Source organism: Balaenoptera physalus (genome assembly GCF_965194825.1).
Source record: "Balaenoptera physalus genome assembly, chromosome: 1".
In the NCBI taxonomy this organism is placed as follows: Eukaryota; Metazoa; Chordata; class Mammalia; order Artiodactyla; family Balaenopteridae; genus Balaenoptera; species Balaenoptera physalus.
The window spans coordinates 86441827-86462511 of NC_138882.1; the positions used below are offsets into that span (position 1 = coordinate 86441827).

At 41.1% G+C, this 20685-nt stretch overlaps 1 protein-coding gene and 1 pseudogene across 2 annotated transcripts in view; one reads left to right on the plus strand and one right to left on the minus strand.

The window, feature by feature from the left end:
* The window catches only part of LOC309667443 (late cornified envelope protein 2A-like), a 345865-nt pseudogene that overhangs the window by 123169 nt on the left and 202011 nt on the right, over window positions 1-20685 (minus strand). The window lies entirely within an intron of this gene.
* On the plus strand, window positions 1649-15364 carry HRNR (hornerin). The gene is made up of 4 exons (XM_082418552.1): window positions 1649-6817; window positions 8873-9341; window positions 9538-9733; window positions 10253-15364. The coding sequence occupies exons 2-4, from the start codon at window positions 8963-8965 to the stop codon at window positions 11451-11453; spliced, it is 1776 nt and encodes a 591-aa protein (XP_082274678.1). The 5' UTR covers window positions 1649-6817; window positions 8873-8962; the 3' UTR covers window positions 11454-15364.

Here is a 20685-nt window from a genome sequence, read left to right on the forward strand (position 1 = left end):
GTATAAACATTATGTCTTGCCTCTTCCCTTCTCCATTATCTTACTACATATAAATGGTAAAAACTGACCCAAACAGGCAGAGAATTAAGGATGCTTTGCAGAACAAAAGGATTTAAGCACAACCAAGGAAGATGAGCCCTCAAAAAAGCCTGAAAGAGGGCGTGAAACTCAGGTTGTAAAGGGCTGACGAGTAAATGGAAGATAAGGGAGTCAGAGACAGGGAGTGCTCACTGCTCTTCTAAAAAGTTGAGGTATGAAGAGGTGGAAAGAATCAGATGATGGAGATAACTTAAATGACAAGTCATCATCCTTCCCCCATCTCAAGCCCTGCTTTTCTCAGTGTGTATGATAACAACACAGTCATCCAAGCCAGAAGCCTTGGGTACTTCCATTCCCTCGTCTCTCAACTGACTGATCTTCCTTATTCTACCTCATCTGGCTGTGGTCTAGTATCAACAGAGCAGTGAGTCAGACCATGTCTCTCCTCTGCTCAAAACCCTGCATAATAAATAAGCCAACAATACTCCAGTATGTTAGATCTACGTATCACATAGAAAAGGCAGGGAGGCCTTGTGAGATGGTAATATTTCAGCGAAGACTTGAAGGAGATAAAGGATTAAACCAAATGGATATCTGAGGGAAGACGTTCTTGAAATAAAATTCCTAAGGAAAGAGTGTGCCTGAAGGTTTTGGAGAATAGCAAGGAAGCAGCATGGCTTCAGCAGAGTCTATGAGGAGAGGGAAAGTAGGAGGAGAAATGGTCAGAGAGGAAACTGAGGCCCAATCAGCTTCACACTCATTACATTCGCTACATTCCCTCTCCCCTCCCTGTCCCTCTCCCTCTCCCCCTGCCCCTCCCCCTACCCGTTCCCTTCCCCCACCCCCTCCACACTAAAAGACAAAGGTTCTGGATCTGTTGTGTTTCCCACTTAGAGAAGTTCCTTTAGCATTTGTTGTAGAGCTGGTTTGGTGGTGCTGAATTCTCTTAGCTTTTGCTTGTCTGTAAAGCTTTTGATTTCTCCATCAAATCTAAATGAGATCCTTGCCGGGTAGAGTAATCTTGGTTGTAGGTTCTTCCCTTTCATCACTTTAAGTATATCATGCCACTCCCTTCTGGCTTGTAGAGTTTCTGCTGAGAAATCAGCTGTTAACCTTATGGGAGTTCCCTTGTATGTTATTTGTCGTTTTTCCCTTGCTGCTTTCAATAATTTTTCTTTGTCTTTAATTTTTGCCACTTTGATTACTATGTGTCTCGGCGTGTTTCTCCTTGGGTTTATTCTGTATGGGACTCTCTGCGCTTCCTGGACTTGGGTGGCTATTTCCTTTCCCATGTTAGGGAAGTTTTCGACTATAATCTCTTCAAATATTTTCTCTGGTCCTTTCTCTCTCTCTTCTCCTTCTGGGACCCCTATAATGCGAATGTTGTTGCGTTTAATGTTGTCCCAGAGGTCTCTTAGGCCGTCTTCATTTCTTTTCATTCTTTTTTCTTTAGTCTGTTCTGCAGCAGTGAATTCCACCATTCTGTCTTCCAGGTCACTTATCCGTTCTTCTGCCTCGGTTATTCTGCTATTGATTCCTTCTAGTGTAGTTTTCATTTCAGTTATTGTATTGGTCATCTCTGTTTGTTTGTTCTTTAATTCTTCTAAAAGACAAAGGTTCTGGATCTGACTCCCAACAACCAAGGTCTCTATGTCTCGCTTTTTCCCCTCCCATACTTAAAGCTAGGACATCGCCTCTGCTGTCTCCCATGCTAGCAGGTCTTTTATGCCAGCTCTGTAACATCTGGAGGATCCCTAAGGAGCACTCCCAAACACTTTCTCCGTCTGCCCACTTTGAGAGACCAGGTCTGCATGCAGAAAGCCTCAAGTAGGTAGGAACAAAGGGATACAGGCTATAAATGGCCATGCCAATAAGAGAATCAAACAGCAAGTTAAGGAGATGGAAACACACTAGTGAAAGATATTGACAGAAAAAATAAGAGGATACGAGTAAGAATGAGCTCTGGATTCCCAGCATCTGGGTGTTTTTGAGAACTTGAAGGAGAAAAGGGAGAATACTAAGATGAGAGAGAGAAACAACTGAATAGGAAGGCAAATCCTCAAGCAGAGTTATTCCAGGGCCTGGGCCTGGAGCTGAAAGATATATCAACGTGCCTGGCCCACCTCCCAGATAATATATGTTAAGCTATAAAATTACATCAGATCCATTTTTGATTCTTTTGAGATAAGAGAAAAAATGACCCCTGTACCTGGGGAGAAAGAAATGGGGGGGAAACACCTCTTGGCCAGTTTTATATTATAGCTGACTTCTTTTTGATTCCATTTACCCCCAAATCATGACCATCAACACTCTCTGCTTGTTATGTCCCTGCTTTTTACCATCTCCTCATTCATAGACACTAAGGTACAAACAACTCTCAGAAACTGCACAGGGAGTTGAGGGTAAAAGACAGAAAGGACAAGAGGGAGACTTTCCCTAGCATTTCCCTAAGACCCAGCAGATGGTGCTATAGGAACAGTGCCTTCCAGACAAGAGTGAAAATGTGACTGAACAGAGGTGGGAAGAAAGCTTCACTGTTTATCCTCACCAATCTTATTTGTTTGTTGGTTGGTTTTTTTAAGTCAAAATTAGATTCCTTAAGAATTGTCCCCCAAACCCTTCCAAAACAGGAATAGTCCCCCATTCCCTGGCTATTGTTAGGAAGAAACAGATTTGAGTTTGAATCTTTTTCTCCACTTAATAACTGACTTGAAACAAGTTTTGTATTTTCTCTGAGCCTCAGTTTTTCATCTGCAAAATAGAGGTAATAATTCCTACATCATATGGTTGTTGTGAGGATTAATAGAATGATGTACAGAAGGGCACAGAGCACTGTGCTTGGCATAAAGGGGAACGTAATTTCCTTTCTTCTGCCAACATATAAGGCACTGAAAAACCTAGAACATGTCACATACCTTAAGAAATCTCTTCTCCTGAACCCTGTCACCTCCAAGGGGATAAACCACTAACTAAACTAATGGCGGAAGGCGGAGGGTGTAGACTTCATGCCCACTCTGTTAATGTGGAGCACATACTCTGGTAAAATCATGAATCTCAGTTTGGGAAAAGACTTCTGTGATAATCTAGTCTGACTCTTACATTAGTAATTCTCAAAAGGGAGACAAGAGGCCAAAAGGCACATTTCAACATGCCTGTTGTTTTCATGACACAAACCGAAAAATAAAGCTTATCAAACTCTGATTGTTGATTTTGCAGGATAATCAGAAAATAAAGCTCTGAAAGGATTAAAACTGCTTACACGATACATGAAAGTTCCTTTAATACCCCTGACAATAAATACAATTACTTTGCAAAGACCTCATTGCATTTTCAGCCAACAGAGATGTTAAAAGTTTCTTCATTACATCAAGTCAAAATTTACCTCCCTTTCATGGTCGCTTGTTCCCTTTCCTACCACCTCACATACGCCAGCGTTCACAGACATGCACGCTTTTCTCTCTCACAAGAATTAGTGCTTCCGATGTCTCACACTTCCCAGCCCTTCTCTTCCCTCTAGATTCTCCTCTCCTGTGAATCTTCCTGACAAGCAAATATAGAAGAGGGCCAGTGGGGTGGCAAAGTACAGCCCAGAGGCCATATCGAGGGCATCACCAATTTGCTAAAAATGGCCCCTAAGCTAAGAATGCTTTCTACATTTTTAAGGGTTGAAAAAAACTTGTTACATGTGAAATTATGAAATTTAAGGGTCAGGTGGATCAACAGGTTTTATCAAAACACAGTCATGCTCATTTGTTTACACATCATTTATGGATGCTTTCATGCTGCAAGAGCAGGGTTGAGTAGTTGCAACAAAGCCCATCTGGCCTACAAGTCTATAATATTTACTACCTGATCCTTTACAGAAATGTTTGCCAACCCCTCCTGTAGGAGAGCACTGGCCCCAAAAACATGTTTTACCCACAACCCTTTCTTCCCTCTGTGGTGAAAGCCAGCTCCTGCAGGAAATTAGCCCTCACTCAGCAAATTCCACCCCCCCTGCAATCCCACAGTCTCAGTCACACCTCTGATGAAGCGTGACAACCAGGCCCAAAACAGGCATCCAGAGGAAACGTGGCCACAGAATGGATACTGACTCTGCAGCCCTCTGAGTAACACTTAGAAGAAAACAGGTAGCCTAATAATGGCAAAATTTGGAATCATATAATTTATCATTTCCCAATAGTTGCTACAACCCCTTCCCAAACCCTGATGATCATATTGCACAAGTTGTAAGTCTATGTCACTTCACCCAGCTTCAGTGAGATTTGTGCTACATATTCACAACAGATGGAGTGTACAGCAAGGTCCTCAGGGACGATTCCTAATGTAAGATTCAGTTTATATCCAGGCGAAATCATGTCCTCTGAGCTGAACACAGGAAGAGAAAGGGCAGATCCTAATCCTGTGAAAAAACAGAGGTGGTCAGTGCAGAGCACTGTAGTCATGACCCTTACTCCTCTTTCATTTCGATTCAATTTGGCAGACATTTATTGGGGACCTTTATATGCCAAGCAATGTGCTGTGTCTCCAAGTGACATAGGGATTATAAGGCCTGTTCTCTATTCTAAGGAGCTAATAGTCTAGAAGTGACATAGGCACATAGACAAATACATTTGTGTGTCTGTGTTTGTGTTTGTGTGTGTGTGTGTGTGTGTGTGTGTGTGTGTAAAGGATATACACCAAACAATTAACAGTAACTATTTCTGGGCAGTAGGATTACATGTATTTTCATTAACTTTTCTATATTTATCTACATTTTCTAATTTTTTATATTAAATATTAATTACATAGTAAGAGAATTTTAAAAGACTATAATACTGTGTGATTGATATTAAAATAAAATTATGAATAAGGGACACAATTATAACTCTCTCTCAAGTAATTCAGGAAAGATTTCCTACAGAATATGAAAGGTGAGTTTGAAAAATGAATAGGAGTTTGCCAGGCAGATAATGACGAAAGATATTCCAGAAAAATATATAAAACAGTATGGTATATTCAGGAAGGTTTATGAAGTTAATTACTGGTGGAGCACAAAGAAGGATAGGGAGTGAGGAGATACGGCTGTAGAGAGGCCACAGCACAGATCATGAGGAACCTTGGATACCATGCTAAAGAGCATGGATTTCTTCCCAATGTTAGATAGTGGTTGAGTGAAAGCAACATTGATGAATGGTCACTAAGGTCTCATAAACAGACTTAGGTAAAGAAACAAGAGGGCCTCTGCAGCCATTTTCCATTCCAAGAGGTAATAATATCATGGGTGACACCTTGGCTGGAATCCTGTATAAGAAAATTAAGTTTAAAAAAGAGAGTTTGACTAGATGATCTTCACGGCTCCTTCTAAACATCAGATTCCATGATTCATTGACATCTGGTCCCTGATGTCTCCGCACACACTCCATTCAACTTCAATTAAAATCCATATAATTTGTTATCAGTGCATTATGCTAAACACCTTGTTGAACAGCACAGAGGTCTTTCACTGCAGTGTCCAGAGACTCTGGCAGGTGGGGTTGATACTAGCCCAGATTTGGGAACTGCTAACACAATCTCAGGTGAACAGGTAAGGAAGTGAGAAGGTAAACACCTAGGAGGTGGAAATGTAAGTGGATCTGGGCTTGTTTGGAAGTGAATTAGGACATCTCAAAGAGAGCAGCTCCTCCTTAAGATGGACTACTATTCCTTCTATAAAAAGGCCACTATCCCCAACTAGCAGCACCCTGTAAGCTGCTTCAGTCTCCATCCTACTTGTTCCTCTGCTGAACCAGGTAAGTGAACAGGAGTACTTAGGGCTATAAATTATGAGAATCCAAGATGTGCTCTAAGGCAAAGAGGCTCTGGGCACCAGGCTCCTTTGTAATATACATACTTTGGGGAACTTTGGTATAAGTTTAGCTTTATTGAGAAGGAAAATGAAGAGATAACTGGGATGGTAGTACCTCCTTTCTTTGAGGTCATTTCCTTAAAGATCACAAGGCTCAACTTATCCATCAGGCAGGTTGCCTCCTTTACTCTGACCCTTTTCTCTTTGATGTGTAATCAGTAAAGCCTGAGGGTCAGTCCCTGCTTAAAGAAGAAAACAGAAGCTGCCCCTGGCTCCATACCACATAGGCCTGTGGCTGGCTTTGCCCACTTTGTCTACTTTCTCTGGCCTACAGTCTTGAGCATCCAGGTGAGCCCCGGTGCCCCCCAGCTGGAGTCAGGCATGCAAGTGGATGGACCTGTCCCTCCCTAGTTTGAGGGTTGGGACCTAGAGCGAAACTGAGGGAGTGGATGGATCGGCGCACTCAGGATTCCTATGGCTCCCAAACAAAGCTATGAAAATTATCCCTGGTAGAGGCAGGGAGCCCAAAACAGAAAGTCATTGTTGCTCCATTCATTCAGGAATGGAAAGAAGAGATACATCAATAGATTCTGTTCCAAATTACATCACTTTCTTGCTACATGGCTTGAACAAGTCATTCAAGTCTGGATTCGTTCTTGATTACAACAGAATGAAATTAATCATGGCTAATTAATGCTGAACAATTATTACAAGTGACTCAAACTATTTATCTATTTAAGCAATAAAAAAGAATAATAATAGGTGGGTCTCTGTCCTTTTTTTCCCCTCTAGGTTAACTGAATTTACAAAAAGATGCCTAAACTCCTACAAAGCACTGTCACTATTATCAATCTTTTCTACCAATATGCCACCCAGGATGGGGAGTGTGACATGTTGAACAAGGCAGAACTGAAAGAACTTTTGGAAAATGAGTTTGATCAAATTTTGAAGGTAAGAACTCTATGTCTGGACTGAAGACAGCTGCAATTCTTTTAATCACCCCTTTCTACCTTTTTGTCACATATGTCAAATTCCTGGAGAACTTTCCCTACTTGGTTGTAGGGAACAGTGTTTAAAAAAAGGCTTGAAATAAAGTCAAAAGTTGACCCATAATGTTTCCATAACATGACCAAGGGAAGTGATCCTACTAAACAACAGGGGAAAATCCACAGATTAAATAATGTCCTATGTGAGTAATTCTTCTGGAAAGAAAATGAGCTGGTTCTCAGAAAAACTGCAAAGTAGATGAAATGCATCTTCTTCCCTTTGTCTTTCTTCAACCCAGAACATCCTGACCACTGTCCATTACTGAGATTCTGGCACTATAAGGCCTCTGAGTTCAGGAAATTAACATCTTACTCCTAAATCATAAAATAGAGTAACTACCACCCTAAAATGTTAGCTCAGGAAATAAATATTCATAAGCTTATATCTAGCTCTTGATCTTCAATTCATTAAATCAAGCTGCCTACTGAATAGTTCTATTTGGGTTTCTATGGATGCCTTAAATTCAGTGTCAGATGCGAAACTCATCATCTTCCCCTTTAAACAACCCTCCTCCTCTTCGACCAAGGCATAATCTGGTGCCATTCTTGATTTCCTCTCTCAGCAGGATCCTCCACCCTCCAACTTCCATCGAATTCACCAACAGTCTCTCAAAACAGCCCATTTCTCTCCATCACTATTGCTAGTCTTTGGGTCAGGCCACCTTCCACTTCCAATCTCAGCATTATATGCAAATCTAATCATTTCACAACTCAACTCAAAATCCTTCAACAGTTCCCAGCTCTTAAACTTCAAGTTCCTTAACACAACTTAAAAGGTATGATCTGGGGCTTCCCTGGTGGTGCAGTGGTTAGGAATCCTCCAGCCAATGCAGGGGACATGGGTTCGAGCACTGGTCCAGGAAGATCCCACATGCCGCGGAGCAACTAAGCCTGTGGGCCACAACTACTGAGCCTGCGCTCTAGACCCCGTGAGCCACAACTACTGAACCTGCGTGCTGCAACTACTGAAGCCCACGCACCTAGAGCCCATGCTCTGCAACAAGAGAAGACACTGCAATGAGAAGCCCGTGCATCGCAATGAAGAGTAGCCCCCCCGCTCGCCACAACTAGAGAAAGGCCACACGCAGCAACGAAGACCCAACGCAGCCAAAAATAAATAATTTAATTTTTTTAAAAAATCTTTAAAAAAAAAAAAAGGCATGATCTGGTCCCTATTTATCTTTCTAGCCATATCTCTTGACTGTTGAGACTCTATATTTAGCAATCCTGAATCTCTCAGTTCCTTGTATGAACCATGCTTCCTCTCACCTCTGGCTCTCTGTTCATATTGTTCCCTCTGCCTGCAACAATGTTTTGCCCCTCCTGCTCTTTCCCTACCCCTTTATTTAGCTAATTCCAACCCATCATTCAAAAGACACCACTTCCTCTCATTAACCATCCTTGAACCCCCAGTGGTTGTCCTCTGGTATAATGTTTCACGTGAAATTATCACCATACATGGAACTTTTAAGTTTGTGTGTCTTGCCCAGTAAACGTCAAGTTCCATTTTGTCAGGAACCAAACTTGTTCACTGCTTTATCCCTGAACCTAACTCAATGCTAGGCAGATAGTAGGTGCACAATAAATGTTTGTTGTTGAGTTAATTAAGTAGTTAATTAATTAAAAGCTGGACAAATAAAGAAAAGCCATATAGAATTAAAGCAGTTATCCAAAATTATTGTTTATAAATTAGCTAATCATATATATTTGACCCATTCCTTAAAAAATAATCAATTCCCTGTTCCCTGTCATCTTCCAGTTGCACCCTTTTCTAGCTATTCATTGTATATTCCTTTTTCTCTTTCTGCTCAGGATAGGGCAGTCCAGCCTAAAGGACTATGAGGCTGAGCTCCACCTAAGTAAGCTAAACATTCATATTTCTACAGCCTTCCTTCGATTGGTTAGCTCAGTGTGTGCTGCATACTCACAGAGCCTCCTTTTGTACCTTGTTCCTATACAGAATCCAGATGATCCAGACACTGTAGATACCATCATGCAAAATCTCGATTGAGACCATAACAAGAAGATCGAATTTACTGAGTACCCTCTGATGATATTCAGGGTGGCTCAGGCTTGTAATAAAATCGTCGGCAAAGACTATTGCCAAGCTTCAGGGTCAAAGCAAAAAGATCACAGTCACCAGCACCAAGAGGAACAGAGTGAAACAGAAAAGGAGGATGAAGGGCAAGAATTGTCTTCTAGTCATTCAAGTTGGAGTGAAGGAAAACATGATTCTTACTCCAGAGGCTCCAGGGGCAGCATTAAACACAGGTCTGGGTCCAGCTCCAGAAGAACTGGGCATCAAGGAGGCTTGTCTAGTGCTGGGCACAGCCAAAGCTCTGGGGAAAGAAAGAGAGAGTCAAGTTCAGGCTACTTCAAGGATAGTAAGAAAAATAAGCATGGTTCTCATCAGCACAAAAGGTCTAGGAGTGAATAAGTTGGTTATACTCATTCAAGGAACTGTAGCACAAGATCAAACTCAGCAAATCAGTCAGGTACTTATGGAGAACAAGGGCATGTGTGCCACTCAGAGGATCAGTCTTCCAGTTCTGACCAACACTGGTCTGACTCAAATGAATCTTTAGTGAAGAGACAACATAAGAAAAAATCATGCCAGTCACTTAGTAAGCAGCATCGTGGAGTCATCTCAGGGAGCTGTGGAGGACAAGACCACCGGTCAAATTCAAATGAGCCCACTGGTTGTGGTCATGGCTGTGGCTCAGGCCAGCCCTCTCAACAGAGATGGCATGAACCAAATGAAGGATATCAATCAGGAAACTGTGAAGAACAAGGATACTGTTCTACTTCTAGTTCGAGTGAGGTATCCAGTTATGGCCAACACAGGTCAGGCTCAGGATGGTCTTCTAGCTCTATCCAATGTGGGTCTGGATCAGGTCAATCCTCTGGCTACAGACAACATAGATCTGGCTCAGGTCAGTCTTCTGGCAGCATGGATCTGGCATAGGTCAATCCTCTAGCTATGAACAGCATAGTTCTACTTCAAGACAGTCACCAGGCCTTCCCTGGTGGCGCAGTGGTTGAGAATCTGCCCGCCAATGCAGGGCACACGGGTTCGAGCCCTGGTCTGGGAAGATCCCACGTGCCACGGAGCAACTGGGCCCGTGAGCCACAATTACTGAGCCTGCGCGTCTGGAGCCTGTGCTCCGCAACAAGAGAGGCCGCGATAGTGAGAGTCCTGCGCACTGCGATGAAGAGTGGCCCCCGCTTGCCACAACTAGAGAAAGCCCTCGCACAGAAACGAAGACCCAACACAGCCATAAATAAATAAATTAATTTTTTTAAAAAAAGAGCCTCTTATAAAAAAAAAAAAAAAAAAAAGACAGTCACCAAGCTGTAGCCAACATGGATCTGGCTCAGGTCAGTCATCTAGCTGTGGCCAACACAGTTCCGGATCAAGCCAATCTCTTAATCATGGCCAACACAGGACTGGATCAAGTCAGACTTCTAGCTATGGCCAACATAGGACTGGATCAGGCCAGTCTTCTGGCTTTAGACAACATGGGTCTGGCTCAGGAGAGTCTTCTGGCTTCAATCAGCACAGATCTAGCTTAGGTCAATCCTCCAGCGATGAACAACATGGCTCTACTTCAGGACAATCACCAAGCTGTGGTCAACACAGATCTAACTTAGGTCAGTCTTCCAGCTATGGTCAATGTGGCTCAAGTCAACGTGGCTCAAATCAGTCTTCTAGCCACAGCCGACACAGTTCTGGCTCAAGTCAGTCTTCTGGCCACAGCCAACATATATCTGGCTCAGGTCAGTCTTCTACCTTTGGTCAGCACGGTTGTAGCTCAAGAGAGTCATTTGGCTTTGGTCAGCATGGATCTGGCTTAGGTCAATCCTCTGGCTATGAACAACATGGTTCTACTTCAGGACAGTCAGCAAGCTGTGGCCAACATGGATCTAACTTAGGTCAGTCTTCCAGCTATGGTCAATGTGGCTCAAGTCAATGTGGCTCAAGTCAGTCTTCTGGCCACAGCCGACATGGATCTGGCTCAGGGAAGTCTTCTAGCTTTGGTCAGCATGGTTCTAGCTCAAGAGAGTCATTTGGCTTTGGTCAGCATGGATCTGGCTTAGGTCAGTCATCAAGCTATGGACAATACCAATCTGAATATGGTCAATCTTCTAGGCATGGAAAACATGGTTCTGCTTCAGGTCAGTCCTCCAGCTTTGGACAAAAATGGTCTGGATCAGGTCAATCTAGCTATGGCCAACACAGTTCTGGCTCAGGTCAGTCTTCTAGTTGTGGCCAGCATGGATCTAGTTCAAGACAGTCTTCAAGCTATGGTCAATATAAGTCTAGCTCAGATGTGTCTTCTAGCTATGGCCAACCTAGGTCTGGAGCAAGCCAATCTTCTAGCTACAGCCAACATAGGTTTGGCTCTAGTCAGTCCTCTAGGTATGACTGTTATGGGCCCAGATCAGGTCAGTCTAGCTTTGGGCAACATGGGTCTAGCTCAGGAGAACCTTCTGCCTTTGAGCATGGATCTAGCTTAGGTCAATCATTAAGCTCTGGATAGTGTGAATCTAGATATGGTCAATCCTCTGACTATAGACAACATGGTTCTGCTTAGGACAATCATCAAGCTGTGGTCAACATACATCTGGATCATGCCAGTCTTCTAGCTATGGCCATTGTGGGTCTGGATTAGGTCAGTCTTCTAGCTATAATCCACAGAGGTCTGGATCAGGACAGTCTTCTGGCCATGTCCAATGTGACTCTGGCTCAAGTCAGTCCTCTAGCCATGGCCAGTTTGGGTCTGGATGGAGTCAGTCTTCTAGCTATGGCCAACACAAATCTTCCATGGGTCAGTGTTCTACCCGGAGTCAACATGGATCTGGCTTTGGTCAGTGTCACAGTTCTGAACAATATGGGCCTGGCTCATGTCATTCATCTAGCTTTGGACAATATGATTCTTGATCTGGTCAGTGTTCTAGCTCTGGACAATATGGGTCCGGCTCGTGTCACTCATCTTGCTCTGAACAAGGTGGTTCTGGGTTTGGTCAGTGTTCTAGCTATGAGCAACATGAATTACAAGGGAGATGTAGGTCAAGTTCAAATGGAACTCATGAAGGGTATAGCAGACCCCAAATAGGCTCAACCCCCAATCAGTCAAGAAGAAACAGCCAGGAATGGTCAGGGTACAGCCAGAAAGAAAGAAGTAGGAGTTGTAGCCCATCAAGTAGCAAGTTGAATGGATATGAGAGTATTCATGGACAATCAAGAACATGTAGGCAACAAAGCCAAGGACGGATCCAGGGTCAAATGGAATCTGGCTATAGCCATTCAAATTGTAATGAAGGGCAACCAGGAAGCAGTTATAGACAAGATGAAAGCTCCTCAAGTTGTGGCTTTAGACAGTTTACACCCTCCTATGGACAGTCTAGATCCAACACTACCAATACTTTGTTAATTTGCAAGGAGGATAATAGACAAGGTGGCTATTATTACCAGAGAGAAGGAGGTAGCTATGAAGGGGGAGATACAAACTCAAGTTCCCACAATTTCTATAGCAGCACTCCACTCTCTGAATATGTCCAAGAGCAAAGGTGCTAATTCAAGGAATGAATAATAAATAGGAGTGAAATTAACTCAAGTAGTAGTTTAAGAAATATGAAACTTATATACAAGCAATTCATTATGAAACTTCTTTCTAACACTGGATGTATCTATTTCTGTCTTTTCCTTTTAAACATGTAACTGTACTCAATTCCTTGTTATTGGGTTCCTTCCAAAGAATGTACGGTATGGGGGCTACTTTGTTAGGAAATACTGAGTTGAATAAATAATGTGTGGGAATAAATTTGGAAGAATAAGGCAAAGCATTTGAGGAGCCTGGGGTTTAGTTGAGGTGTCTTTTTGAGAGCTTCTTACTCATCATATGATGCCAAAACTAATGTTTCATCTCTAAAGAGCAAAAAATGATAAATGTATTACCAGTTCTGGAGCCAAAGCTTCTCTTATAGTAACATGGACCATAATTTTTTGTGTGCCCCACAATGGATGACAGCAGAAAAAAGAAGACCCTAAAAGCAAAGACACAGCATTGATAGTGTCTTTGCTTATCAAAACCACCAAGCCCCTATTCTTAGCTGCATCTTTAATGAGTAAACTAACAAGAGGCATTAAAAAGTGGCACCAGGTGCTTCTCCCTAACCTGTGAGTGAGAGCATTTTTTTCTTAAAGGGCAGGGATGAATCAGTTCAGGATTAAAAGATCCAAATGTGGGCTCTGACTTGGTTTCAGCAAGAAATATCTTGACCCCTACTACAAAGAATTTTCTCCAGGTTAAAAAAAATTTATAAGAGCAATAGCGTGAAAATACAATGGCTCTAAACTACTTCTGTAGTTCACTGGCCTGCCTCATAGGACAATACCATTTATACAGCGATGGAACAAAACACTGTCAGCCACTGCTTCATAGTTTCTTAGTTTGGCTGTCGCATATTTGTTTCAAGTCTTTGGATTCAAATAACTGGACTGCATTAAAACTGACAATAAATAATGGTGATCAAATACTGAGGTTTGTCTCATCTCTGCTTCAATTCACTCTCACACACAGGTGGTCAGACTAAAAACTAACTTAAATAGTTATTTTCCAAGGCCCTGTCCTTCACAGATAACCCAGAATATGTAAATAATTTTTTAAATTCAAAAACAAGACAACTCAATTTTAAAATGAGCAAAAGATCTAATTGGGCACTTACCAAGCAAGATATACAAATGGCCAATAAGCACCTGAAAAGACGCTCAATGTGCTTAGTCATCAGAGAAACGCTAATTAAAACATAATGAGATACTACTACACACACATTAGAATGGCCAAAATTAAAAATACGGGCAATACCAAGTGTTGGTATTACTGGTGGAAAGTAAAATGATAATGCTTTGTGATGACCTAGACCCAGAGGGGTGGGATAGGGAGGGTGGAAGGAGGCTCAAGAGGGAGGCCATATGGAGATATATGTATACATACAGCTGATTCACTTTGTTGTACAGCAGAAACTAACACAACATTGTAAAGCAATTATACTCCAATAAAGATATTTTTAAAAAAAAGAAGAAAGCAAAATGATATATTCACTTTGAAAAATAGTGTGGCAATGTCTTATAAAGTTAAATATACATGAGTATATGACCCAGCAATTCTACTCCTAGGTGAAATGAATACATGTCCACATGAAGATTTTTACATGAATGTTCACGACAGCTTTAATAATAATACCCAAAACTTAAAACAACCAAAATGTGCACAACTGATGAATAGATAAACAAATTGTATAGTCATCCAATGAAACACTATTTAGCAAAGAGAAAAGAATGAACTGCTCATATACATGACATGGATGAACCTCGAAAACATTATACTGATCAAAAGAATCCAGACACAAAAAAAGTACATACGGACTTCCCTGGTGGTGCGGTGGTTAAGAATTCACCTGCCAATACAGGGGACATGGGTTCGAGCCCTGGTCCAGGAAGATCCCACATGCCGTGGAGCAATGAAGCTTGTATGGCACAACTACTGAGCCTGCGCTCTAGAGCCCGTGAACCACAACTACTGAGCCCGTGTGCCACAACTACTGCACCCCTCATGCCTAAAGCCTGTGCTCCACAACAAAGAGAAGCCACTGCAATGAGAAGCCCGCGCACCACAATGAAGAGTAGCCCCTGCTCGCCGCAACTAGAGAAAGCCCGCACACAGCAACAAAGACCCAACGCAGCCAAAAAATTAATTAATCAATTAATTAATTAATTTTTTTAAAAGTACATGTTATATGATTCCATTTATAGGGAACTGTTAAAGACAAATTTTAAAACACAAAACATAGAAAGTAGACCAGTGGTTGTCTAGGGCAGGGAATAGAACTTATGAACTTATGAATTAGCTGGAAAGAGGAACCCAACGGGACAGTCCAGGGTGATGGACTTATTCTACATTGATATATATATTTACATCAAAACTCATAAAATAGTATACTTAAAATGGTGTATTTCAATATGTAAATTATACCACAATGAAGTTAATTTTGTTTAAAATCTCCACACGGCTTTTTGTGAAACTTGATACACTAATTCTAAAATTTATATAGAAGATCAAAGAATCAAAAATAGCTAGGACAGGGCTTCCCTGGTGGCGCAGTGGTTGAGAGTCTGCCTGCCAATGCAGGGGACACGGGTTCGAGCCCTGGTCTAGGAAGATCCCACATGCCGCGGAGCAACTGGGCCCGTGAGCCACAACTACTGAGCCTGCGCGTCTGGAGCCTGTGCTCCGCAACGATAGGCCGCAATAGTGAGAGGCCCGCGCACCGCGATGAAGAGTGGCCCCCGCTTGCCACAACTAGAGAAAGCCCTCGCACAGAAATGAAGACCCAACACAGCCAAAAATTAAAAAATTAATTAATTAATTTAAAAAAAAAAGTTTAAAAAAAAAAATAGCTAGGACAATTTATAAGATAAATAAGGAGGAGAAATGTCATCTTAACAGATATCAAACTATATTACAAAGTTATATTATCTAAGACAATGGGGAATTGTTGTAAAAACAGACATATAAAGCAATGGAGGGACTTCCCTGGTGGTCCAGTGGGTAAGACTCCACGCTCCCAATGCAGGGGGCCAGTGTTCAATCCCTGTTTGGAGAACTAGATCCCGTATGCATGCCACAACTCAGAAGTCAGCATGCCAGCAACTAAGAAGTCTATACGCCACAACTAAAGATCCGCATGCTGCAATGAAGATCCCGCATGCCGCAACTAAGACCCAGCACAGCCAAAATAAATAAATAAATATTTTTAAAAAAAAGCAATGGAACATCCAGAACAGACCCAATTAAGTTATAAATGTCCATAAATCAAAAGACATTCTCAAAAAGTAAAAAAGACAAGCCATCGATGAGCATAAAACTTCTGCAAGGCCTATAAACAACAAGTAATTAATAGCTAGACTGTACATAGAACTTATAAATATCAAATTAGGAAAAAACAGCAAAACTTACAAAAAGAAAGTTTACCAAAACAGAAATTCGAACAGCCAAGTGACATTTTTAAAACAATGCTTAGGGAAACATAAAATTAAAATACAATGAAATACCATTTCATAGAGATCAGGTTAGAAAGAACTAAATTCTGGCAATATCTAGCATTGGGGAGGACTGGAGCAATGAAGGTCTACATTGGTAACCATTTAGGAAGCAATCTGGCAATGACACAGGAGTCAGAAAATGTGGCAAATAACTTAAAAGTTCAACAGAAGAATGGATAAATAAATTGTGACATATCCATATACTAGAATGCTATACAACAGTTAAAATTAATGAGATATACCTGGGGTGGGGGGGGAGGGGAGTACAGAATACAACACCGAAAAATATTCCACATTGGCATGTAGATTGTTTTGAGTTGAAGGCAATCAAGGCCTAGCAGACTTAGGAAAAGTTTTGTTTCAGAGGTCTGTTTGTTTGTTTTTGCCTCTCCCTTAACTGTCTAAAAGAGTTTAGGTAGGGGGCCTATACCAGGACCAGATCTATTAGCAGAGATAACTTTTTGTATCAGAAAGACTTACCTACATGGCCTGGAAAACATTTGTTTACCAAACATTTGCTCTTCTCAATTTCCTGTGATTTTTCTTCCTCCCTTTGAGGACCCCTACCCCTTCTCCTTTGCTCAGAATAGTACATAAGCCTCAATTGCCTGACTGCCTTTGAGTCTCATATTTTTATGGTACTCCCATATGTATGAAATTAAATTTGTTTTTCTCAAGTTAATCTGTCTTATATCAATTTAACTATTAGGCTAGCCAAAGAACCTAGAAGGGAAGAAGAGAAAAGTTTTCTGCCCCTAAGTATATTCAGATCTTCCTCAACTTATCATGGAAGTTATATCCCAATAAAACCACTGGAAGGTTAAAATATCTTAAATTGAAAATGCATTTAATATACCTAACCTACCAAACATCATAGCTTAGTCTAGCCTACTTTAAATATGCTCAGAACACTTATATTAGCCTTTAGTTGGGCAAAATCATTTAAAACAAAGCCTATTTTATAACAAATTGTAGTACATCTCATGTAATTTATTGAATACTGTACTGAAAGTGAAAAACAGAATGGTTGTAAGTGCATCAGTTGTTTACCCTCGTGATCACATAGCTGACTGGGAGCTGTGGCTCGCTGCCACTGGCCAGCACCAAGAGAGAGAACTGTACCACGTGTCACTAGCCTAGGAAAAGATCTAAATTCGAAATTCAAAGTACAGTTTCCACTGAATGCTTATCATTTTCAAACCATCGCAAAGTTGAAAAAGTGTAAGCCAAACCACTGTAAGTCAGGGACTGTTGATGTATCTCAATATGGAGAAGTCCCCAAAATATAAAGTGAAAAAATTGTAAAACATGTATATATTGTGTGTTACCCTTTATAAAGTGTTACAATATACATCATAATACCATATATTATTTGTAGTTAACACATACTTGGTAAATATAAAAATCTTTATGGGAATGTTAAACACCAGATTCAGGATAGCGGTTACCTCTGGAGAGAGGGGAGAAAATGGGACTTAAAGAATAAATGAAGCCAAAAGTTTTCTTAAGCAAGTTGATGTTTATTATATTATTCCCTACACCTATTTGTAAACCATAATTATTTCACAAAAGGAGGACAGAAAGATCAATGTGAGCATGACATCAAGGACCGCTCAAGGGAGAAAGTGTTCTGACAAGCTACTCCACTGACATACACGGTCCGGCATGTCCCAGGAGTTGAAATAAACGTATCAGCAGATCAATGCCTGATGAGATTCATCAACTGAATCACACAACCAACTGTCTGGTTCAGACTTGAAACTTACCAGAGAACCTTGGCTTCCTATAATTTTCCCAAAAGGCCAAAGCATTCACTAGCCAGATTAATAAAGACACCTCGTGTTTCTGACAGCACATTTCTGATTGGAAATTAATAAGCTGGCATTCTAGTTTTCATGCTTCATACCCTGGTTAGTTTAGTTACAAAGAAACAGCTTTCCTGAGTCTAATCACCACTGATACACTGATATCAGTGTACATCTGAGTCTACAAGGATGAGGACCAAACTCTAAGCCTTTTACCAGGCAATATCTCAACCTTACTTTTTGCCTCTTCCAAATTTCAGGGTTCAGGAGAAAGAAAATTAAGATAAAGCAAAAAAAAAAATTCAAATAAATGCCTCGTTGTACAGCTAAGCCAAGTTTTTCATAGTATTCCTCTTCTCCTTATTATGACTCCAGAATCTAAGAACCAAAGTGTTTCACCTAAGAGAAAGGGGTAGACTAACTGTTTGGGGCAGGATCTTACAGGATCTTAATAACTTATCTAGGGTCTGGATCCCAATTCAGAAAATAAAGAAAGTCAATTTTTTTTCTGTGCACTCAATATGCAGTTAATCTCTGGGAGACAGATTCATACTAAACAAAGTCTTAACAGTCCAATTTTTAACAAAAGATAGATATGCATTGAGAACAGGAACCAGTTGTCTATCATGGGAATTTCCTTCCCACTGGATAGATTCATTTAAGAAATACCAGAGGTTCTTCGAGGAGCTTTAGAGCAAAGGAGTTTGATTCTCAAAGTGTTGCCCTATCATGATTTAACAATTTGTCTTAAAAGGGAAAGAGTATGAAACTAACATTTTTATTGAGTTCCCTAAGAACAGGGAATACTAAATTATGTGCTGTACATATATTATTTAATAATATTATTTATTGCTTAGTTTCACTCTCATAGCAATCCTGCAACTAGAGGAGCTACACTCATTTTATTGAAGAGGAAACTGAGACTCTGAAAGGTCAAGTGACTTGCTTACGTTAGTAGAGACAGGATTTAGACCCAAACCAGCCTGACTCAAAAAACATGTGAAGCTACCATATGTCTTCCACTCTAGTAATATTTCTCTTTAAACAACTACAGTCAAACTTCTAGGACCAGAGCAGCCCCCTCGTCTGGACACTGCTGGAGTCACACCAACTGGTACTCATCCTCTGACTTTCCTTTTCCTACTCTCCATGCAAAGATAATGTCCTTGAGGGACGCTTGAGAAACACCCTTGCTCATTAGCAACATACATAAGAACAATTTTAAGGGAGGACCCCTGTGGCAGATAACTCATCTCCTCACATTTTATTTATCTGATCACATTTAATGCTTCTCATTAGGTTCAATTCCAGAGGGTGGCATTTCTGACCTAGTCCTCCCTAGTGCATGCCTTATTTGAGGTTCACTAGGGACTACTTATAAACAACCTCCCACAGTCTAGCACTCTTTAAAAACAAAGATCCTACATCAATTCCCCCATCAGCCAGAATTCCCTGTCTCTGCCCTGCCCCCATCACCCACTCCTGTGCCCTCTGACTCCCTCACTCTGTACTCTCTACCCCATATATGAAAGACCCCTGAGCAGCCCTCCCAGCTCCTGCTTGGTCCTTATCTACAAGTCCTAGTCAGAGCATTCCAGATGTTGAAGATATTATATCATCAGGTAATCTGAGACACAGCTATGACAAATTTGCCATGCAATACTCCCAGACTGCATAGGCAGAGAACAAAACTCCATGTGCAAAGACATCAAAGAAGTAATATGTTCAGGGACCAAAGAGTAGATGTCTTTGGCTGAAGCATGTAGGCAAAGAGTATCAGGAACTGTGCCTGGAAAAGCTAGTTGGGAAAGGCTTAAGTGGACTGTGAGGTACACAGAGAAGAAAAGTCAGGGAAGAACACTGATAAAGATGAATCAAAGCAGGAGGAGAAGCAGGGGAAACTGCTGTTCCAGAAGCCAAAAAAGAGAACTCCGGTAAGTAACAGGCATGAATATAAAATGTATTTTAAAAAGTTACAATAAATAAAACCAGAGAGAACTGGCGGAAGAGTAAACAAATAGATCGATATATGTGAATAAACAGTCCAGAAATATATATACATATATATGTATTTTTTTAAAGGACACGTGGAGTGTCTGCTACATTCTCAACATATGTAAAGCACTTGGAAAAGTGCCTAGTCCACAGTCATCCTCCAGTAAATATTAGTGGCTACCCTTATTATTATTTGTTGTTGTTGCTGCTGCTGTTGCTGTTATTATTACAAATCAGTATGGAAAGGACAGATTCTTTCAAGAAGTTTGATAGGAAAGAGAGGTAGGAGAGTAAGCAAGGAAGACAAAAGAAGCCTTTACAAAGAACGAAATTAAAGTATGGGTTGAAAACCTAGGAGGCACCCAGTAAAGTTTACTGAATGAGTGAATTATGTCTGTAAGCTTAGGAGAAGGAGATTGAAAAGAAAGAGATAGTCGATACCAAAAAGGGGGTTCATTGCTGGCTCAAGGATCTGGAAGAAATGACAGAAATGGAAGCAAGAGCACATATAGCAAAATCAGCCCTAGAAAGGAATAGGATTCCTTATATGCTTGAGGGTAAAAGGAGGTAAAAATGAGTGAAGATATTATCATCTCAGTGTTACTAAAAGAGGTTCCTAGGATGAGAATTATCACCTGAGGTACTTATTCAGAAAGCTAATTCTTGGACTACCCCCGAGACCCACTGAGTCAGAATTTCTAGGAGATGGGATCCAGCAACCTGCATTTAAATGATCTGTTGGATTCCTTTGAACAGAATGGAAGTTAGGAGAATTCACATCTGTTGCCCCTATGGAGAAAGCAAAATTGACCCCTTGCCCATCACTATTATGACTAAGTACATCAGATCCAACTGTTGCAGGGGGAA

Excerpts from the sequence above, each read along its gene's own strand:
- HRNR (XM_082418552.1), top strand. The coding sequence starts at position 8,963 with ATGATATTCAGGGTGGCTCAGGCTTGTAATAAAATCGTCGGCAAAGAC. Across the intron at positions 9,342-9,537 it reads TCAGCACAAAAGGTCTAGGA|TAAGCAGCATCGTGGAGTCA; the intron begins GTGAATAAGTTG and ends CCAGTCACTTAG. Across the intron at positions 9,734-10,252 it reads CTACTTCTAGTTCGAGTGAG|ACAGTCACCAAGCTGTAGCC; the intron begins GTATCCAGTTAT and ends AAAAAAAAAAAG.